The following is a 24,403-nucleotide window of genomic DNA, read 5'->3' as shown; positions in this document are numbered from 1 at the left end:
ACGTTTTTTACTTTTGACTAAAAAAAGAAAAAACTTAAAGAATAGTCGAACAAAACCCAAAATATAAATATTCTTATTCTTATATATATTATGAAATGGAAAAGACAGTCCATATATAATAGTATTAAACCACAAATGTAAAATGATCAACTGGTTCACAAATCTTGCTTAATAAGGTGATGTTGCAAATTCGCTTATTTATAACAATATAACTATCATAAGACAAGGACAGACAAGGAAATTCATGATAATGATAAGAGACATATTAGAAAGAGTAGAATGCTTAGCAAGTGAAGCCACTATTATTCATTCCACAGTTGTTGAGAATGAGGCTAAGAGTGAGTGGCACATTCAGATTTATGCCCAGTATGTTTGCTCTTATGGCTGTGCACAAACAAGCTGCCACCTCTAGATTTGCCAGTCCCTGTATCAAACTGCAGCATGGCAAAGTTGGTGGAGACCCGACTATTACATTCACCAAATTAAGTATATTAGCACACACACCAAGTTTCGAGTAATAACTCCATATAGCATTTCCGTTTAAATAATTGTTTTCTAATTCTTGTATAATAGTTGATACACCAATTATTCTTTTGTTGGCATAAAAACTTGGTATCTCTATTTTGCATATCTCTTCTTGTTGTCCGATGTCCTCGGGTATAATCATATCTTTAGTTAGTCCTATCTTGATAACCTGTATTGGAGGTTTTATTTCCTCGTATAATATCTCCGCTGGTGCTGTATAGAATTTTATATAAAATAAATTTCCTTTTGTAACTTTTTTGTATGTGATGAATGCCTTGTGTAGTTCTGGTATTCCACTAACTTCTTCTCCGTCGTATGTGTATACGGTATTTAACAGTCCATAGTTGTAACATGTTCTTACTAAATTAGCGTTAGTTTTTGGCCGTGCAATTAGCTTGTTATATCCTTGTAACTTTTGTGTCAAATAATCCTGGTTTGGTTCTTTTGTAGTTGATCTGGGGTTAAGGTTTAAATAAGTTTGGATTTTGTGTATATTTTCGATATAGGTTCGTGTGATGTAGTTATATGTCTTTTTCTCATTTTGGTTTTGTAAACTATCTGCGTATGTAGATGTTTGTGGTTCCATAGACATGTGTCTAGGTGTCCTTTGGGTAAATGGTTTTTCGAATAGTTGGTTTAAGTTCGCATTTTTATGTTGTTTATCACTAACTTGTTTGCTTGTACCTGCAACTGTATTTAAACAAACATTATGGGTTTTAAGGAGTTTCCCATCGTCTCCTTTTAGCTGTGGGTTTTTTCCGTCTTCCGATCGACGTAGCTCCGCATTTTTATAGTCATGCTGCTGACTAGCTTTAGACTTCAGATTATCTTCATTAGTCTTTAGCTTTTGTATCTCATTGTCCATACTATCCACTTTTCTACAAAGTGTAGTAATGGCTTTGAGTATCTTTTCAATTGTATCTTCTTCCTCAGTCTCAGTTTGAGTAGCTTTGTCGTGATAGGTAATCTGCAATAACATTCTTATCAGTTTTTATTACTTCATTTGTAAATGTAAAATTTAATATATTTAATACCAATCTCCTTATTTCTTTTGTTGTTACCGAATCTTGTATTTTTCTTGTTAGCCACCATTTTACTTGTGTATTATCTGTTCTTATAATAAATTCGTTATTTACAATATATGGTTCAAATGATAATAAACATTTATATACCGAATATAATTCTTTCCTATTTATTTCCCATCTTATTTTTGCATTAGTAAATGTTCCTGAATAATATCTACAATGATGTTTTATTTTTCCTTCTCCATACCTATATTTTAATACTCCTCCATAACTTTTTTCACTGGCGTCTGATTCTACTATATAAGTAAATTTTTTATTTTCATCCGGAAAATATAGTTTAGGTAGGTTCTTACATAATAATTTTATTTTTTGTATTTGTGTTTGGTCTTTCTTATCAAACTAGTATTCTACATCTTTCTTTAATTTTTGTTGTAATGGTTTTAAATTTTCTGATAATTTTGGTATATATTCTCTTACTTGATTTACTAGTCCTAAAAATGATTGTAATTTCTTTTTCATATCTAGCTGTTCATTTGAGTTAATTATTTTTTGTACTATATGTGTTTGCATTTTTATTCCATTTTTATCTATTTGTATTCCTAAGAATTCTATTTGGTTTTTCATTATGTCTGCTTTCTTTTTACTCAGACTTATGCCTGAATATTCTATAATATGTATGAATTTTTTTAATAATCTTATGCGTTCATCTTGGTTTTTAGAATATAGTAATATATCATCAATATATACTACACAATTTTCTAATTGTTTAAAGTAGTTATTCATAAAGTGTTGATATCTACCTGGTGCATTTTTATATCCAAATGGTAATACATTTCATTCATACAATCCTTGTGGTACAGTGAATGCTGTTAGTTTTTTAGATTCTTCTTCTAGTTTTAAGTGATAAAATCCTGATTTACAATCAAATTTGCTAAAATAATTATATCCTTGTATTTGTCTTATCTTTAGTATTTTATTTGATATCGGATAATTATATGTTTTAATTTTTGCATTTAAATTTCTATAATCAATAACCATTCTGCTTTTTCCTCTTTTTTGTTCACTATGTTTATTTATGATAAATGTCGGGATTGTGTGCTTAGTATTGCTTTCTTGTATATATCCTTTTTCTAGTAATTCATTTATATGTATCTTAAATTCGGTTAAATCATTAAAATTATACTTTAATGGTTTTTGGTTATTATACTATTATTATCAATTAGCTCAATTTTTATTTTTGTTTTATGTTTCTCCCATCCTTGTAAAGGATCCTCACTATATAATAATTCTAACTTATCTTGGATTATTTTTATTTTATCTATAGAGAATATAATTAATTCTATTTTAGGGTCTTCTTCTTTTATATTTTCTAATTTTTGTGTAATTTTTTCACTTCCTTTTATCCATTCTATTGTTTTGTTTCCGGGGCTAGTTCTATTCCTGACATTTTCCAATAAAATACTAACGATTTATCTATATTTTTGTCATTTATTGCTACTGAGTAATTAACACTTATTATAAATTTAAATTTTTGATATATGAGGTTACTTTTTACCACACTTATTATACTTTTTTCTATGGGTTGTATAATCATATCATCTGCTAAGTATATTTCTATGGGTGTATCTATTCCTTCTCTAAAACATGCTTTTATTAGTATTTCTGTTCCTTCTAAATGTACATATTTAATTGGATTTTTAGCCTTAATATCTTGTATTTCTTTATTTATTATTCGTTTATTTATTATTTGTATTTTGGCCTTTCCTTTAGTGTATTTGCAATCTATGATATGTTCTCTTTGACTTACTACATAATATTCTTCTTTTTGTCGTTTAAACCAGTTTCTTATTGTTGGTATTTCGAATATTTTTGCTACGTTTAGGTCTAATTCTTTTTCTTTTATTTGTTCAAATATATTATTATCAAATATTATTTTTTGTTCTGCCGATTCTTCATCTTGATATTTTTCTTTAGTTATTATTTGTATATCTTTTTCAGTCATTGATACCGTATTCATTATCTGATTCTATTACTGGATTATTTTCCATTTCATTTTCCGATAATTCATATATGCTATCATTGCTTTCTAATTCATAATCTACGCACTCTATTTGTGTATATTTTCATCGTCTATTATTATTTCTGATATTTGTTTTTTCTTCGGATTTTTAGGTAATTTACAATCTCTAGCTATATGTCCTAATTTTCCACAATTATAACAAGTACATTCCGTTAGTTTTCTTTTTGGTCTATATGGTCTTTTGGTTTTATAGTTTTTTACATAGTATCTTCTTCTTGGTTTTTTATATTTGTATTTTGATCTATATTTTTTGTTATATTTCTTTTTATTTTTATAATATCTATCCGTACAACCAAATTGAGGTGTTGTTTTATTTTTGCAACATGCCAAGTTTTTTACTAATATTTTTTCCATTTTTATTTCTTCTTTATGTTTTTCACATAGTTCCATAAACCATCGTTGTAAGAATTTTATTCTAGCTCCTAAGGTATCTGTTAATCCTGCTTCATTCCAGCTTTTTATTACTTTTGAATTAAAAGGTTCCGGTAATTTTGTAAAATATAATTTTCTTATTTCTTTACTTTCGTCTATGCTATATGTTCCTTTATAATAGTATTCTCTAAATGCACATGTATATTCATCTATATAACACACGTTACATATTGCTAATTTTGTCATTAGATTCCGGTTTATGATTTTTTCTTTATTTTGTTCTTCTACTTCTGTTGTCATACTACTAAATTCATTTCTTATAGCTATTTCGTATTTATATAATATTTCCATAGTTGTAGTAGCTATGTCACCATCAAATTTTTTGTTACTTCTTAGAGTTTGTAAACTTTCATCTGATAAATTTTGTAGCCATAATTTTACTGTTCCTATAAGTGTTCTTTCTATATATCCTGGTGTTTCTGTTATTATTATTTTGTTATCTATTAATTGTTTTGATATATATCCCATCCATAATTGGATTATTTTATTTATATCTGCTACACAGTCTAAATCTAAAAAAATTGTGTTGTTCAGTTATGGGTTTAGGCGTCCATTTTTTATTTAATCTTTTATCCCATATATTTTTTTCTCTCTCATATTGTCCATAGTTTTCATTATAATATTTTGGATTTAAATTTTTGGGGTTTTTTACTCCTGATGTACTAGGTTTTTCATCTATGTCTACGTCTCCTATATTTACTTCTAGATCCTTTGTATTGTCCATGTTTGCTAAAAGTTCTGTATATGTTTCGCTTGTTTCCGAATGTTGTAGATCATCGTCGTTTATTTCATCAACTCTTATTTCGGGTAGATTATCTTGGTTATTTTCTTCTTTTTCTTCTAATTCATCTTCTAGTTGCAATTTTTCTTTAAATTTAATTATCTCATTTGTTAATTTTGTTTTTTGTTCTTTTTCTTTTTGTTTCATTTCATACATCTCTTTTAGCATTGCCAACTCTTTTTTTAGTTCTATTATTTTAGTATTTCTTACTTCTTCTAATTGTTGTACTTCATTTTTTGCTTGTTGTTTTATTTTTTCTATTTCCGTTTTTCTATCTATTTCTTCATTTTCTTTTGTTATTCTTGTCATAGCAGTTAAACTATCTTCTAGTTTTACTGTTTCTTTTTCTAACATTAAACTTATATTGTCACCTATTTTCTTATATCTTCTTCCTAGATTAGAAAATATTATATTTACTTTTAATCCGTCATAGTTTTCATATGTTTTTTCATCTATTACATATTCTTCTTTATTCATTTATAAATTATGTTGTAGTTTATATTCTAAGTTATTTATTTGTATTTCTAGATATAAAATAGTCTTTCTTTGTGTTATTATAGATTTGTGACAAATTCCTGCAAATATATTATTGTTAAGTTTGTCTTGCTTGTATTCTAATTCTTGCCTTTTTGCTATAATTATTTCAGTGAGTTTTTCTTTATATTCATTATTTTTGCTATTCATTGTATCTTTAAATATTGAATATATTTATATTCTATTTTAGATATATTATCTATTAATTGGTCTAATTTTTCGTTATCGGTTTTTGTGATATTGAGTTGTTTATATTCCAGATATAATTTGTTTAATTTTCTTCTTAATTTTCTTATCTTTCTACTAGTATGTTTCTTACCATGTTTCTTATTATCCATAGCTCTGATACCATTCCGGATATAATTTGTTTAATTTTCTTCTTAATTTTCTTATCTTTCTACTAGTATGTTTCTTACCATGTTTCTTATTATTCAAAGTGTAATGGAGAAGATAACATAATTCCAGATGTCCAGCTGGAATAATCAACGAGGAAAAGAAGAAGAAAACAAGAAGGAGAAGATAAAAAGATAAGAACGGAAAAAGTTATGTAAGTAAAATAATGTAAAATAGTTGCAAAGTTGTAAAGTAGTCAAATAAGTACGTAGATAAGATGTAAAAGTCAAAAAGTCATAAAAAGAATAGTGTATAGTTTGGTGTGTGTGTCATAAAGTAGGTATGTGTCTTAAAAATAGTGTGCAAATAATGACAAGTGTATATGTACATTATTAATATGTCGTAAATAGGATAGTGGTAGACAAAATAAGAACTATTCATGAATAGTAGTAAATAGTAGTCATGAATAGTAGTAAATAGTAGTGGACAGATGTAAAAAGCGTATTAGAGTCTGTATGTCTATATATAGACTCAGTTGTAAACATTATAAGATAGGCAATGCCTGATATATAAAACTCTCCTTTCAAAAACTCTCTCAATATACTAAATATTTAAAAGTTAGTGGATAAATCTAAAATTCAATCAGATATTTCAGATAGCATGGCTAAGCAAGAAGCAGAGGTATATTGTTCAAAAAATATGCGGAACTAATTTCATATATTCCTGAATATCATATATATGATTGAATAAATTTATGTTAGTTATTATGTATTAGAATTATTTGAATCATGATTTCTAGTTTATTAGCACACTGGAAACAGGGAGAAAACTTCTATACTATGTCATCCTAATGTTGAAACCGGTAGGCGAGGAAAGCCATTTAGGGGAGTAAACAAAGTTGAGGCGCTGATAAGAAGGAAATATCCGCTAAAGTATGATGCTAGTAGTGACAGGAAAATATGATAAACAAATAATCTGGTTCATAATGATCTAATATGAATTTAATCAATTATGAATATGGTAGGAAGGAATAATTGAAAATAAAAAATCTGCATAACAACGAACATGACCACATACATGCATGATGAAATGATAAAAAAACTACGAAACTTTAATCCTATATATACTTAAAAATATAGAAATAATTGAATTAAAAAGAATAATATGGGAAAAAATATTTGAAGATAACGAATCAGAAAATATATTGAACCAAGAATGGTATGAAATAAACCTACATGATTTAGACCTCGAAAGAATAGAATGGTATGATTTAGAAATAAATTGAGATTAAAATGAACTACGAATATTTACAATATTGGATAGAATCTATGGAAGATATAAAACTATTAGAACAATTAATGGAGGAAAATTTATATATGTACCAAAGAACCCAAGATATGTTATATCTAGAATATATCATAAATAATATTAATGAAATATTCAGATTAAAACAACTATCGAAAGAATATTACAATAAATATTATTACAAAGCATCTCTTGGACACCTTACTTGTCCACCTCCACCTCCACCTCCACCTCCACCCCCACTTCCACCTCCACCTCCACTGCCCGAACCACCACCTCCACTGCCTGAACCGCCACCTCCACTGCCACCGCTACCAGGAGGATGATAAGGACAGAAGGCACAATTAGTACTAGTTGCAGTGACCATGGCGAAGAAGAGGAGATTGAAGGAGAGGAAAAGGGTAAGTAATGAGGCTTTAGTTTTAGAAGCCATGTTATTATAAGGAAGCTAAAGCACACAAACCGTTGCAAAGATGATCGAACAAATGTAATGGCATGCAGGGTATTTATACTGCTACAAGGAATATAATACTCTTTCTATCCTAAATTACACTATTCACTTTTTTAGTCAGTTCTAAAAACAATACTCCCTGACATTATTCAAGAGTTAAATAGTTTAAGTTTGATTGAAAATTTATTCATGAAATCTTTAATTTTTTAAAAATAAAATTTATATATTATAAACTACGTAAAAATTACTATAAGTCAGAATAATTTAAAATTCAAAATATTTAAAAGATATATGAAAATTTATGAAAAATAAGTTAAATTAATTTCTAATTAGAGTAAGATGACATTCTTGTTGGTACAAACTAAAAAGGAAATAGTGACGTATAAAATGAGATGGAGGGTGTAACAATTTGAACTTTGAAAGGTTTATTTTACTCTTAATGAAATAATTTATAATTATACAAATATTTAGAAAGAATATACGACTTTGTAGGTGAACAATAAAAGTTGCCCTTGAAAAAAAAATGTTTTATCATGGAAGGGAATTATTAGATCAACACTTTTTATGGATTACAGCTTCATAGCTATAGTGATGCCCATGACATGGAATCTGTTAGGCTATGGTAGCTCCTTTTCTACTTTTCACTACTTCACAAATTATCCTCCATATTAGGACAACTTTCATGTCTACCTATTTAATGGTAACCCACATTCCTCCTTAATACATATTTTAACCATAGGTGAATGACTTTAGATAATGGAAGAAAAAGGTCAAAAAATGCACTTGGACTATTGTAAAATGTCTAAACATATCTTTGGATTCGTCCACCTATTTTACTAAGAATATCTATCTAGTTATACTTTTTGCTCTTATATGTCCTTAGACTGAATTTTAAAAAACAAAATATATATATACGATATTTTATTATTGATCCAATTAAATTATTTTGACTTACCAATCAAACACTAATCTGCTCGAAAAATATAAAATGTCTACCAAAAGTGGTCAAAAATCGATTATTTAAATTATTATTTTTATCGAATTGATCTCTTGAAGGCATTTTTTCTAATGCCAAAAAGTTTGCGAAAAATCTCTGCATATCGGTTTTTCTTTATTAAAAATTTGCTAAACACCAACCTGCAGTGGCAGATCTATGAAGGGCCTTGGGGGTGCCACGCCACCCCCGAACTTCGACGGAAACTCTATATATACATAGGTATATATACATAATATTTATATAAATAAAAAGCGTGCCACCCACAGAACAAAATTGGCTTGTGGTGCCATGGTAGGAGGGCAACTTTAGAAGGTTGAGGTTGCGGGTTCGAATCCCATTTGAACCAATTTTTTTGAAAAATTGTTGCTGACGTTTTTAAGTAAAAAAAAAGGCCCCATGCCCCTTTTTTTAAGGAAAAACAACTGGCACATTATTTTTATTTTTTTATAATTGTTATTGACTTAAATTAAATTAATTACATTACTCCTTTGACTTAAAAGTGTTATCTTTCTCTTCAACTATTTCCAAACCATTCTTCCTCCAAGTTTCAACTTTTCCAAAATTTTCATTACCCCATTCCGAATCCAAATCACTTCTTGTCGTTGCCGTCCCCCGCCCGTCTTAGCATTCCGTTCAGCGGCTAAGCCTCATTTGGGTGTTATTGTTTTCAGTTTTCTCCATCCATCCACAACTTTTTATAGATTGTAAGTTTGCAATTCTATTTTTGTAAGATTTTTTTTATTTCTATTTCATGAGTTCTTTTAAGTTTTAATCAGTGATGATTGATTTCATATTAGACAAGAGTTTTGATTTTACTTTGATATTCTAAATTTCTAATGAACATTGTAAGACATTATTGGTTAAAAATTGTGTGATATGAATCATGTTAATTTGAATTAACTATGCCTTACCCTATTAAATTTGAATTAATTGTGAGTTGAATTGAATTTTATTTTTTGTAGGAAAGTGTTCTAGTTTTGTGAATTGAGATGGAGAAGTTTCTTTTGAAATTTAACCATTCTCCAGCAAGTTCTAGTACGAATGTCAATCCTTCTAGTCTTATAGATGACCTTAATTTAGATTCACTTGAAGACGATCCAGGAAAAAGGGTACCAATTGCTCACTATAACCCTCAAATAAAGGATGAAATGAGGAAACATTATATTCAGAAAGGGCCTTGTCAACCAAAAATGGATTCATATCCTCCAACTGAAATTGGAAAAAGAATGCGTCAATTTTGTAAAATTTGTTTTGAAGGTCCATATTCTAAATGGTTGGAGTATAGCGTGGAGAAAGATTATGTCTATTGTCTATGTTGTTATTTATTCACAGATGATTTTTTCCATGGAAGTACAAGTGAGTTTTACACAAAAACGGGTTTTAGGAGTTGGAATAGGGCACTTGAAAGATTCCGTAAACATGTTGGTGATGTTAATAGTATTCATGACAAATGTTTCAACAAGATACTAGATTTGTCAAATCATCATCAATCAATTCAAGTTGTTATTGATAAGCATTCTCAAAAGTTAAAAAATGAGTATCGAATTCGTTTGGAAGCCTCAATTGATGTGTCAAGACTTCTTTTGCAATATGGATTACCTTTTTGAGGTCACGATGAAAGTGAATCTTCAATTAATCAAGGCTTCTTTCTAGGATTTTTGCGATGGCACGGGGACAAACATCCGGATGTTGGAAAAGTGATATTGGAAAATGCCCCACAAAATGATACGTTGACTTGTCATATGATTCAAAAAGATATTGCCAATGCTTGTGCAAAAGAAACATTGAAAGCAATAATTGGGGACTTGAATGGAGATTACTTTGGTGTATTAGTTGATGAGTCAAAAGCATCTCTCACAAAGAACAAATGGCTCTTGTTTTGCGTTTTGTTAATAAGAATGGTGAAGTATTTGAACGATTTATCGGTCTTGTCCATGTTAGTGATACATCGGCATGTTCATTGAAGAAAGCGATTTATTTTTTGCTTTCCGTTCACTCACTAGGTCCATCCAAAATACGTGGACAAGGTTATGATGGGGCAAGTAATATGAAAGGAGAGATAAATGGGCTCAAAACTTTGATTATGAAAGATAGTCCATCGGCATATTACATTCATTGTTTTGCTCATCAATTGCAACTAATACTAGTGGCTATTGCTAAAAAACATTTGGATGTTGAAGACTTTTTTGATCATGTTAGTAACGTGTTGAATGTTGTTGGAGGATCTTTCAAGCGTAGAGACTTACTTTGTGATCACCAAGCCAAAAAGTTAGAGAAATTATTTGAATCCGGTGAAGTTCAAAAAGGTCAAGGATTACATCAAGAATGTGGGCTTCAAAGACCAGGTGATACTCGTTGGGGATCACATTTCAAAACTTTAGATAACTTTACTGTTATTTTCTCATCTATTGTTCATGTTCTTGAAGTGATTGAACTTGAAGGGTCCACATCAAGTGATAGAAATCAAGCGGAGTATCTTTTGACAAATATTAAAACATTTAAATTTATTTTTGTGCTTCACTTGATGTTGAAAGTGTTGGCAATGTCAAATGAGTTGAGTAAGATTTTACAAAAAAAAGATCAAGATATTGTTAATGCCGTGGAGTTTCTTAATATTACAAAGAAAAGATTGCAAGATATGAGGGAAAATGGATGGGAATCTTTGTTGGATGATGTTTCCTCATTTTGTGATGTGCATGATATCTTGATTCCCAAGTTGGATGAGTCTTATTTTCCCGAGAAGTCAAAACGTAAGTCTTCGGGTGTTAGTTATGCGCACCACTTGCATGTTGAAGTCTTTTTTGCTGTCATTGATGTGCAACTTCAAGAACTTAATGACCGTTTTGATGTAGTGAGTAGTGATTTGCTTCTTGGGATGGGTAGCTTGAATCCGGTCAATTCTTTCTCTAATTTTGACAAAGGTAAAATCATGACTTTAGCAAAGTGTTATCCAAGTGAGTTTGATGATGGAAAAATTCGAGATTTGAGCTATCAAATCGATACTTTCATTATTCATATGTGAAGTGGTAATCCCAAGTTCTCCAACTTGCAAGGAATTCGTGATTTGGCGAAGGCATTGGTTGAAGCAAATCTTGCAGAAACTTATTCACTTGTTTATTTACTTGTAAAGTTGACTTTGATTTTACCTGTTGCTACGACAACTGTGGAGAGAGCATTTTCGTCAATGAAGCACATAAAAAATGAAGTGCGGAATAGTATTGGTAATCAATATTTAAATGATTGTCTAGTGTGTTACATAGAGCGTGATGTGTTTATAAATGTTAGTAATGATGTCATTATCGATCGTTTTCAGAATATGAAAACTCGTCGAGGACAATTGTAAATGAATGTTGAATATTTATAATATTAGTAAATAGTAATATTATTGAAAGTTTTAAATTTGTTAACTTCATGCTTTTAGTGTGGAGTGTGGATTTGTAATATCTTATTATTTATATTTTATTGATTGCTTTATGATATATATCGAAAAGACGAATAATTTAATCAAATATAAAACTAATTTAATCGATAAGTTTATTTGGCACCCACGGACTCTAAATCCTGGATCCGCCACTGCCAACCTGTAAAGATCATTTATAAATCCATTGAATAGTGGATTGTCCATTTGATTTATTCATGAACTACCAAATTCATGTATGTATATTCCCTAGGAAATATGAACCCTTTTTTGGATAAAAACATGGATAACAATGTATCTTCTAGTTTGGGCATTGAAATTGGTGACCTTTGGAGTGCTATCTCAACCTATAAATTGAGATATCATTCACCATTATAAAACACACTTGAATAGAAGAAAAGTCCTCTTCTTTATCTCCATATCTTGCCTTCTTCTTTTTGTATTATATTATTCTGAGCTTATATTTTATAACACGTTATCAATACGAATGTTTTGCCGTGGGGAATTAATCTTAAGGTGCTTATTATATGCCACGAGAGAAGGGCATATGGTAAGAATGAGGTTGGTGGCACAAGGCCATGTCACAGAACCTTCCAAATACGTCTTAAGTTTGTGCCTTTTATTATTTGTCATAACTTATTCATATGGCGCGGGATAGTAGCATATATTGCTTTATTTATTATTAAAAAAAATGATTTTATGCAATTATAAATTAGTATATATTGCTTTAGGTTGAATATATTATATTACATTAAAACATATAGTTTACAAATTATATTTTGCATAAATCTTGTTCATATATGTACATTTTAAGGACTTGGGGTGAGTCTTACAACACTTTGGACTATGATGTTAATTAATGATTGAGGTTAACACGATGAATTTAAGTTTCATCGCACCAAGAGGGTAAGACATCAATTTGAGCTTTGATGCACCATAATGATAAGGTATTGGGTTCGAGTCTCATAGAATTATGGCCTAACGTGCCTTGTATATATAAGACATTGAGTTTGAGTCTTAATGCACCATAGTGATGATAAAATGATGACTAAGGCAAAAATAATATATTTTTAATGAAAAGTCTTGAAATCCATCTCATTGAATTTGCTTCATTCCTTGAAAAGAATGTGATAGCAATGTATGATAACTTTGAAATCCGCCAGTTGATTTGCTCGATTCTATCATATGAATGTGGTAGTAGTGAATAATGAGTCTGAAAGACGTTAAACGATTGAATGTATGAATAATGACGTGGAGGGACATAATTATAATAATCATCATTGTGGTAATTATAAAAGGAAGAATGATATGAGTTCTTCAAATAGTCCTTCAGACTGTGAAAATAATTTTATCATCAAAATGCACTACTAAAAAAGCACGGAAAAAGGCGACGGATTGCATCGCTTTTTACGCCAAAAGCGACGCAGTCAATCTCGCCGCTTTTCCAAAAGCTGCGGATTGTGTCGCCTATTATTTTATTTTTAAAAAAATAAAAATAATGCAACGCCGTCCATCGCTTTTTTAATTTTTTAATTTTTTTAATTTACAAAAAGCTCGTCAGTTTTCTTAATTTTTAATTTTTTTTAGAATCTTGAAAAGCGACGGACTAAGAGATGTTGTCCATCGCTTTTCTTTCAATTTAATTTTTAAAAATCCAGAAAATAGATGGACTAAAGGACCCTGTCCGTCGCTTTTTTGGTATTTTTAAAAAAATAACACCCAGAAAAGCGACGGACAAAACACCATGTCCGTCGCTTTTTCTGCAAATTTTTTGACTGCCCACCTGCCAAAGCAATTCAATTCAATTCAATTCAGCCCGAATCAAACACAAAACATTATAAAGAAGCTACACAAAATATAATACAACGAACTTAAATTAGCATTCAAAAATATCTAAATCACAATTTAAAGTCTTATAAAGTCTTCCAAATTTCATTTTAAAATTTCAAAAAGTTCATAATAATAAGAGACCTATACTAGGGAGTGCGATCTACAAAATCATCCTTCTCCTCACTGTCGTCATCGATGTCCTCGTCAAGAGAAGATGTAGTAGGTCGACGAGCGAGGTTCAACACTTGTTCTTTGATTTGCTGAACGGTCGCACTCATGCTTTGTTGTTCAGCTACTCTTCTTTGCTCAGAATTTGCCAGTGCCAATGTAAGTTGTGCTATTTGAGCCGACATAGCAACAATCTGAACACCGTCAAGTAACTCGGCTTGACGTGACGATCCAATACCTTGTAAGCCTGACTGGTGTCGTCTTACATCATTTCAAGAGCCTCGACCACAGACTCTACCCTTGTGTGTCCCCCTTACCACTTTTTTTGTCCAAATTTGGGTGGACAGTTTAGGTGTCATTTGGACCGAACTATCTAGATTCTCATTCATGTACTAATTAAACTCCCTCTGCATATTAAATATAAAAATTGACATTAATATATATATATATATACCATAAATATATTCACTATTCATAAATATTATTCATATTAAATAACTTACAAAAGTTCATTCTGCCCTTTCTTCCACCCACACATCCGGATCCAACTAATTTTCTTTCTTCTTCCCATGAGTTCTCTTGAAAACCTCCGGTTCAAAGGGAGTGCGTCCCATTTCTTTTTCCTATAAATAAATACTGAAATTTATAACGATATATATGAATCAACTAATTATTTATTTAAAAATTTGAATTAGAACTTACCATCTCTCTTGTAATTGTTCCAACGGTCTTTGCACATCCGGTGTGCAACGAGCCATCCTTAAGACTACCTCTATCATTTTTGGCTTGTTCGGACATTGCCTTGAATTTATCTGTGTTCCAATATTGGCGCAATTCATCAAAAACATGAGGCAACATCCAACCCGGACGTTGATCAGTATCCCAGACTTTCTTTAGCCAACTAGACAGTCTTGTGGATGTCCTCCTCTCAAATGTGGTCGCAATGACCATATTGTACCTCGGCTTCCAAGTACACAAAGTCTGGAAAAAAATTGAATAGCGTTAGATCGATAGTAAAAAAAAATTAAAGTATACTAAAATTATTAAACTTAACTAAAAAATATATACCTTAAATTCATTTTTCTTGAATGTAAGTATTATGGTGATGTGGGAGAAACCAAAGGTGAATGAATGGAAACTAAACACTGATGGGAGCTTCAATTCGAAAGAAGGAAAAACAGGAGCGAGGGGTATTGTTAGAAAAACAAATGGACACATGGTGATGACATTTGCAACCCCAGTGCATTTCCATACTAATAACTACTCAGAAGTGAAAACAGCCTTACATTGAGTCCAGTGGTGCATATCCAGAAATCCACATAAGTTCATCCTCGAATTAGACTCTCTTCTGGTGGTGAACATGATTTTGGGCAAATGCAAGATCCCATGGAAGGTGCAAAGAGATATTGCTATAATACAACAGATGATACAACAGAACAACATTCAAATTTAACACTATTTTAGAGAGGGAAATGAAGTTGTGGACTTCTTATCCAAGCATGCACACAATCTTAAAATGAAGTAAGTTGTCAACTGAAGTTAGAGGTGCCATCAGAATAAATAAACAGAATGCAAATCTGTATTTAGAATTAGACCCTAAAAACACTTAGAATGGCATTTCGAATCATTCACTTAGAATGGCATTTCGAACCACTTTAATTCTTTCCTGATACCTTAGGCTAAACTTCCATTACGATAGTTTGTAGCCTCTTTTGCATTAGCTTGGTGTATGTTGTATACTCACCAAGTAGAAGGAATTCTCATGGAGGTTTTTGGCACTATGTCCCCCTCCAATTCTGTACGTAACTAATTCGTGGTTAATTTACAAGGAAGAGGATAATGCCCCTTTTTTGGAAAAAAATTGTATACTCTTAATAGCTCTAGTGCATGTTTAGACTAGTTCCTTGGAGGTGTTTTTTAGTCTATTGTAAAGAGATTTTACTAAAGTTGTGATGTTAATGAGCTCTTTGTAGTAAATCATTTATTTTTCACATGCTTTAATCCAAATTGGATGGTAAGGATTCTCTTATCTAAATGTCAGAGTAGATGCTCGTACGACCTGGTGAGTTGGATCGTGACTTTTTAATTATAATGTTAATAAAGTTTATTGATTATTTTTTAAGGAAAATAAATTGCATGATAATAATATATTTTAAGATATTGTAACTTTTTTATTGCTTAAAAGTTAAAATGTTAAAAGTTGATGTGCATCTCAAAATTGCTTTTATATAATTGAATTATTCATGTATTTGTAAAATCACCTTAGACAGTTTTGCCATGAGTTTCTTTAATTATATTTTAATTCATTTAAATTATGTTATGTATTATTTATTTATTTATTTTTATAGTTTTTTTATTATTATATTGTTTTCATATATTATAAATTGAAAAATTAAAGAATCATGAGGTGTACGTCCCATTACTCGGGAATTACGCTTCATCATGTGCTAAAAGTAAAATGTCTCATCTTATATATATATATATACTTCCTCAAGACGTGGGGAAGTTAATAAAGAATTGAACAGAGGTTCAAACATTTTATTGTTTACTACTCCATTTAACATAGGGAAAAAAATTGAACAGAGGTTCAAACATTTTATTGTTTACTACTCCATTTAACATAGGGAAAAAAATTGAACAGAGGTTCAAACATTTTATTGTTTACTATTTAACAGAGGGAAATAATCCTAAGCAGGTAGGTGAACGTTAATATTCCTGCTTAAAATCATTAATATGCTTATGAGGGCTATAGAATTTTCTTATGGACTTCATTTATATTTTATATATTTTAAAAAAAAAGTTGTTTACGTAAATTAAATTTTGTGGGCCTCATAAATTAGTAATTTAAAATAAATATTGTATCATAAATATATGTCTCTAAATAATCATCGGTAAACTTAATAATGGTGGTAGTTCTCTCTTTCTCTTAATATGAATCCATTTTGGATGCAACTCTACGGCTAAGGGCCTGTTTGAATAAACTTATAAAAAGTAATTTACAAGTAAAAGTACATTGTATCCTATTTTTGATTTCTTTTTTTAAAAAAAAATTGTCTAAAAGTGGGTGCTTAAAAGTACTTTATAATTTTTCCAAACACCTCCAAAACTAAAATCTATTTAAAAATCAAAAGCACCTAAGATTAGTTAATCCAAACTGAACTTATTCCCATTATAAAGGTGTGGGAGTTCATATACTATCATAGTGCCAAAGCAAGCATCAAGTCAACATGTTTGCTTTGGCACTTAAAGATAGTTTGATAATTTTTTGTGGTTTTTTTCATTTTAGTTTGTTTGTTTTATTATTCTTAGTCTTTTATACATTTAAATATTGTGTAAAAAATATTATAAATTAAGATAATTAATAAATTAAAATATTTTGAAAACAAAAAGAATAATTGACTCTTAAAATTTTATCGATGTCTGTCACGACCCAGACCGCTGTGATTGACACCTACACTAACCCTCCGGTGGAAGAACCATTACTACACCCCGACTAAATATTTTTAAGGAACTAAATCATTTAAAGATACATAAGCAGGTTTAAATGACAAACTAAAGATGGAGTTCCCATAAACTCCGAAGGTTTAAACAAAACAATTAACATAATCATCGGAAGTTCAACCCCTAGAACTGAAAGACGTACCAAAACTAATCAACAAGTATAGGAAAATGGGGGTACAACCCCGAAAACTAAACATATGAATAAGTCTAACTATGTAGTCTGAGTCCAAAAGGAATGGACTAAACAAATAGAGGATCCATGGTAGCCTAAAAGAACTGTCTCACCCTCAAATCCGGTCTCGGTCAATGATCCCCTAGTTGAGGTCTATCAGTAGCCGCCTGAAGATGCCCTATACTCAACAAAGAATGAGCAAGTGCAGTATCAGTACACAAACCACATCGTACTGGTAGGATCACACGACTACTCCAGTATGCGGAACATAAGCAAGTAATTACAACATAGCAAACATACATATACAAAATGCATAATTCAATTATCATTTAGGAGCAACATACAATTTCCCAATATCAATGGCAGATAGATATGAACATAATAATCACAAGTGGTCCTCTCATGAAACTCACACTCAAACTGTTAGTGTGTCGGAACGTGACACCCCATCCAATATGTATGTGTCGGAACGTGACACCCGATCCAGTCAGCACAACCACAATCACAATCACACTCATAATGAACGGTGCTCATAATCATACAATCAAGATTAAGTTCATGGCATGTAATTGTTCCCACATAATCATTTCATTAGATTGATTCACATTTCCTATTCATATACATGCATGCATACAATGAAACAATTAACAAACATTTATCACACAAGAAGTCGAACCATCACCTACCTCGAAACCAAGCCTGAATACTCCTAAGACACTTGAGCCTTCCCTTTTCGAAGTCTTTTAGCTTGTTCTTGGTTTATAAACAAGTAATTAGAGCAAGGATCAATAAACAAGGCCTAATTTATCCGAATTATATCAAAATATCAATCCAAGGCCAAACCCATGATCCTAATGTTCAGCTATGGCTTTTCTCCACCATTAACTTCAAGCCAAAACTCTTCCCCAACGATAATTACTCAAGATTCTAATTTCTAAGAATCAAAATACGGATTAGGGGAGTTACCTTTAACACTAGAAGTTGTGGAAATCTATCAAAAACTGCCTTGGATCGTCCCTTAGCTCTTAAGAACGAAGTTTTGCAGAAAATAACGAAATTAGGGGTTTTTTCGACTTAAGTCGTGACTGCCCACCGCAGACCCCATCCCGCCACAGAGGCCCCGCCCTAGCGGCTTGCACGGAGACAGAAGCTTGGAATTTGAGTTCTAAGCTCCCATTTCACAACACTCCTTGATACCTGAACATTCTAAAACTACTCTTTCATGCCAAGATCAGTTTCGGTAGTTCTACTCTCCCGAATTTGATTTTGTAAAGCCGTAAAGGCTCCTTAACGTCTTGGCTATCCACTCATGTGATAAAATTCATAATTAAATCTCCCATCCATTACCAGATTGCCCTAGAACTCACCTGGCTCAGATTTTATCCAAGTCTGGCCTATGCTAGAAATTTCCAAGTTACTACTCAGAAGTTTTCTGGCCCAAATTCCTTCCCCATTGGCTTTTCCATAATGAAGGAAACAGGTCGTTTGTAACGACTTGTTCCCGTCGTTATAGAAAAGTCATTGGGGAAAGAAATTGTGTCAGAAAAAAAGACGACCCTAGGCGACTTCTTGACAGTTTTCCACAACTTTTGGTGCTAAAGGTAAGGATTTTACTCCCTTAATCCATTTTTCGATCCGTAGAACTTAGATTCTTGGTTAAATATTATTGGGGAATGGTTTTGGATTGAAATTGATAGTGAGAAAAAGCCCTAGCTGCACCTTGGGATCATGGGTTTGGTCTTGGGTTATTGAGTTTGTTATAATCCGGATAATTAGACCTTTGATTATTGATCCTTGCGTAAATTAATTATTTGTAGACCTAGAACAAGCGGAAATAATTCGGAAAGGGAAATTCAAGTGCCTTAGGGGATTCAAGCTTGTTTTCGAGGTAGGTGATGGTTTGATTTCATATTTTACGTGATGGATGTTGGTAATTGCTTCATTGTAATGCATGTATGTATCACTACTAAAAAAACAGCGTTTAGCGACGGATATTAGCGACACACACTATTCCGTCACTATATAACGACGGATTTGCAACGGAATTACCATTTTGTTGCAAAATTGACAAATAATTTTTTGAGTAATAATATAGCGACGGATTAGCAACGGAATATTTATTTTGTCGCTAAATATTAGTGCAAAATTTTCGCGCATAATTTTTCCTACGGATTTAGTAATAAAGTACGGGTGATAAATTTAATAAATATTGGGCAACGGAATTAGTGACGGAAAAAAGGTTGCTAAACTTTTTAATATATTTTTATAAAATTTAAATTATATAGTAAGGAAAAAATCCGTCATTATAATTTTTTCTAAATAAATACATTAATTTGAAAGCGGTTGCGAAATTTTTTAAAGTCATATTATATTCTAGGGCACAAATTTATTTCAACATTTCAAGCTCCCGCTCCAAAGAAGCCTCTCTCAAGCTCCATCTCCATTGAAGCTTTCCAAGTCTCACTTCAAGCTCCATTGAAGTTTTTCATCTCCTTTCCAAGTCTCCACTGTAAGCTCAATCTCTCATCTCAATTTCAATTTCGTTTAGCTCTCCATCTCAATAGGGCTGTGCTATTTTCAAAATGGGTAGTTTCAACTCTTCTTTCTGCAAGATAAGAACCCCAACTCGTTCCTGCATTTGGATGTTAGATTCGTTGGATTTGAGTATCAATGGCTTCAGTTGACAAAAACATTGTTTTCCAATTCAACTCGTCTTCTGAAAATAGAGATTTTAGTGTTTTGGGTGTATGAAAATATGCTATTTTAACTCTTAACTCTTTCCATTTCATTTAGCTTGATTACTTGAAGTAGGATTGGGATTTTCTCAAAATAGCAGTTTTAAAAATTTAAGTGTTTCGAAAATAGGGTTTTTTCTAGAAATTATGTTTTCTAGAAATAGGGATTAGGGTTCAAGCAAGCATTTGGATTTCAATGTTGAAATGGTCATTGACTTTGGGTTCCACAATTATCAATGAGAGTAGAAATTAATTCTTGCTGCCTCAATGGTACCTTGTTAGTTTTAAACAAAACAATTATTTTTTATATTGGCTCACCTAATTAGATGGGATTCATGAATATAATTGTTATCTAAAGTCTGAGCTACTGTATTGCCCAGAAATTGGCTCACTGATACACTTTTGGCAAGAGTCCCTTGAAGATCTCTGTAGTAATTCCTTTCTTTGTTTCCATCCTAAATAATATGGGGGAATGTCATGAGGTTAATAAAGAGAAGGTAATTATATTAGTACGACGTACCTATTGAGAATAGTTTTAGTATGACGTACCTATTGAGAGTTGCCTTGAATCTTCTGAACTTTCAAGTACTTCTCTGATTGAAGAGATTGAGTAATTATCTCATGCTGATGCTTGCTGAAGTTCTCTATCTCTGCCTGTTTTTTCAGAAAACAAAACAAAAATCAGATTCATTGCCTATTGTATTAAGTGTTTAGTTTTTATTTATATTGTTATTGTTCCATGTTCTTGCTAATAACCAAGGTAATGAAATGTTAAAATGTTGCAGGCCCCTCCTGTTATAACATCATCATCAGGGTCTGGTTGATATTCGCTTGAAGTAAGCCTCACTCTTCATTTCTATCTCTGATTTAGCTCAAGATTTAAGTTCCGAGGTATTTTGTTTACTCAATCTAACTATGATGAAGATTGTTGCCATTATCTTGAGACTATTCGAGTTAGAGCTTTTTGTTTAAGAGATTAGTGAAAAGTTTGGAGAATTCTTATTCTGTTGTTGTGGGTGTTTCTGTGATTAGTTCTTGCTGGAGGAATACATTCTAAATTTTAACTTGTTTGTTGATTTTATTTGCTAAATGCATTCTAGACTTTAACGTTTTCTTTGGTTTTATTTGCTAGAGGAATTGTTGTACTTATAGAGGAAAGTCATGTGATTTTCTTAAAAATTGTCTTTTCGAAATAAAAATTCTTGCCAACTGCTTGTTCAGTAGATTAAATTATTAACCAAATCAAATCAAAGCAACTACATAGTCAACAAGAACCTCTAAGATTAAATTTATTAGCTAACTGCTTGTTCAGTAGAAAGTTTTTCATGTAATGTGCTTCTATTTGTTGCTGATGAAATGTAGTATTGGCTCCAAATTCTTTTCTTGCTCTAGTTTTTCACACATTGAAAAGTGTTGTTTGTACTGTAAATTAATTGTAATGCTTCAATCCATTTTGTTTGTCATCAATTTTGTGAGATTAATATAGTAATTAGATAGTTTCAATAAGCTCACTGTAACTAGAATGCTTCAGTAAGTTGATTTGAATTAGAATGCTTTAATTGTTCTATAAGTTGACTAAAATTAGAATGTTCTAGCAACTGTTTTGTAAGTTGATTATAATTAATAATTGCTTTAATAGTTAGTAAGGTTTTTTAAAGTCTGCATAGTGAAGAACTTTAGAAATTGGTCTTGTTTTGCCAATATGCATGTTTTGTTTGAATTTGATGAATATGAATAAGAGTACCTTCTAGTCCACGGTTTGTGCTTGTTACTAATTTTTTTTGTAAATTTAAACATTATTAGGAACATGAATAATCTAGAGCGTGGTTGGATGTATGATAGGTTGGATGGCTGAGGGGCTATAAATTCTAGTTTCGTAATTGGAGTGGATAAATTTATCCAATTTGCATGTTCGCAACAGAATCACATGAGCGGTAATAAAGTTAGATGTCCATGTAAAAAATGTCACAACTTTAAGTTCATGGATGTTGAAACGATTAAGCATCACCTTTATAAGTCTGGATTTGTTGATAACTATTTTATCTGGAAGCATCAAGGAGAAAAAGATGTTTTGGTGAGATTTCTTCTGATCAGGATTTGAATGGTGGTGCAACACATGAATTAGGATATGATAATCCATACCGTCAAATGATTTTTGATGCAGTTGGTCCTAACTTTCCCCAAGGTTCAAGTTGGCAATCTTTCAGCAATATTGAACCTGAGTCGTCTCATCCTTGTGAACCTTCAATGGAGGAAGATCCTAATCCCGAGTCCTAAAAATTATATGATTTGCTACAAGCAGCTGATGCAAAATTATATCCCGGTTCTTCCCTCTCTCAACTTGCTATCGTCTCTCGAATGTTAAATATTAAAATGGAGAACAATATGTCACAGAGAGGTTATAAACAAATGATGCAATTGTTGAAAGAGGCTTTACTTGAAGATAACATAGTGCTTGATAGCTACTATCAGACCAAGAAGCTAGTGCGTAGCTTGGGTTTGCTAGTTGAAAAGATTGATTGTTGTGAATTAGGATGTATGTTGTATTGGGGTGATGATGAACACCTTACATCTTGTACATTTTGTGGCCATGATAGATACAAGCATCGTATTGGCTCTCGTAAGAGGAAATTGATCCCTTACAAGAAAATGTATTATTTTCCTTTGATTCCTAGATTGCAAAGATTATATGCATCCCATGCTACAACTGCCGACATGAGATGGCATCATGAGCATACAAAAGAGGATGGTGTAATGCATCATCCATCAGACTCTGAGGCTTGGAAGCACTTTAATGACACTCATCCTTTATTTGCTGATGAACCAAGAAAAATAAGGTTGGGGTTATGTACTGATGGTTTCCAACCATTTAGTCAGTCTGGGAGCAAATACTCTTCATGGCTAATGATTGTCACACCTTATAATTTACCTCCAGGAATGAAAGAAGCTTATATGTTCTTAATAGTCATTGTTCTGGGCCAAACAATCCCAAACATAAAATTGATGTTTATTTGCAGCCTCTAATAAAGGAATTGACTTTTTTGTGGGAGACAGACGTGGAAGCATTTGACATCTCAAAAAGAAATAGCTTTTGGCTTTGAGCTATGTGTGTTCTATTTCTAATTTCAATTCCTAATTAAATCTACTAATTGTAGCTTTAATAACTATCATACATACCAATTAACTATGCATTCTTATAATTACTAATAGTTAATATTTATGCCTTATAAAGAAGTGCTCAAACAAGTAAGCTCTTTGGGAGACTTATTGTTATGTAAATTCTTGAGCTCAATAGATCATTTCTTTTAAATGAATGACATTACTTGACTGTGATTGTGTAACAATCAAGTTCTGGAGCCTGATCAGAAGCACATGATATGATGGTATTGAAAATTCAAGCCTCTTAATAGGCTTCTCCCCTGTGATTGTGTCCAAATTTTCAAAATATGTTATAGATTTCTAATGCTCATTCTTTGTGTAAAGCTTCTGATAAAAGTTCATGATCCCTTTACTCTTGTTACTCTTGTTATAGATAGCTATGTTACTCTTGTTACTCTTGTATTTCCAGGTACCAATTTTTTCACTTGATCAACAAGCTCTTACAGAGACAGTTTTAATATTTCAGCATTGTTCCACGTAATCTCAATACTATGGATTATGGATTATGTTTAATTTTATTTTGTATCTGTCATGATCTAACAACAATGTTATATTTGTTTATAGGTATGGCTCGAGGCAGAGGTCGTGGAAAATCCTCAGGTATGAGTAATCCTGCTATTCGTGTAAGCATGCCAACTATTCCCAAGCCCACTATAGTTTCTCCTCAGCAAGGTGGTACCCCAACCAATACGTCAACTCAAAGTATCAGCCCAACCATCTCTGAGACACCTCCAGCTACATCAAATCAGAGTAACCTAATAGGTCAGCGTTTTCTACTCAGAGCAACTCAACAGGTCATACCAGTACAGTTGCTGAATGTGAATCCAACAGTAGCCATACAAGGACCCTTGTCTTTCTAACTTCTGCAGGGTTAGTCCATTCTTTTGATTTTATTCCTAAACTTGTTTCTACTTACTACATTGAACAAATTGAAGATATTTGGATAGGATTTCACTA

General features: G+C 31.5%; 1 protein-coding gene and 1 pseudogene across 1 annotated transcript; one reads left to right on the top strand and one right to left on the bottom strand.

Annotated features, from left to right (window-relative positions):
- Positions 1–288: 288 nt before the first annotated feature.
- Positions 289–7,448, bottom strand: LOC125823057 (14 kDa proline-rich protein DC2.15-like; annotated as a pseudogene).
- Positions 7,449–10,330: 2,882 nt separating this feature from the next.
- LOC125823101 (uncharacterized) lies at positions 10,331–22,564 on the top strand. The gene is made up of 3 exons (XM_049502523.1): positions 10,331–11,384; positions 11,517–11,684; positions 22,338–22,564. Exons 1-3 carry the CDS (start codon positions 10,331–10,333, stop codon positions 22,562–22,564), a joined length of 1,449 nt encoding a protein of 482 aa, XP_049358480.1.
- The last annotated feature ends 1,839 nt before the right edge of the window (positions 22,565–24,403 follow it).

Source organism: Solanum verrucosum, unplaced genomic scaffold, assembly GCF_900185275.1.
Source record: "Solanum verrucosum unplaced genomic scaffold, falcon-dt-bn FXZP01000199.1, whole genome shotgun sequence".
Classification (NCBI taxonomy): domain Eukaryota; kingdom Viridiplantae; phylum Streptophyta; class Magnoliopsida; order Solanales; family Solanaceae; genus Solanum; species Solanum verrucosum.
This window is presented reverse-complemented; position numbering and strand designations above follow the sequence as displayed.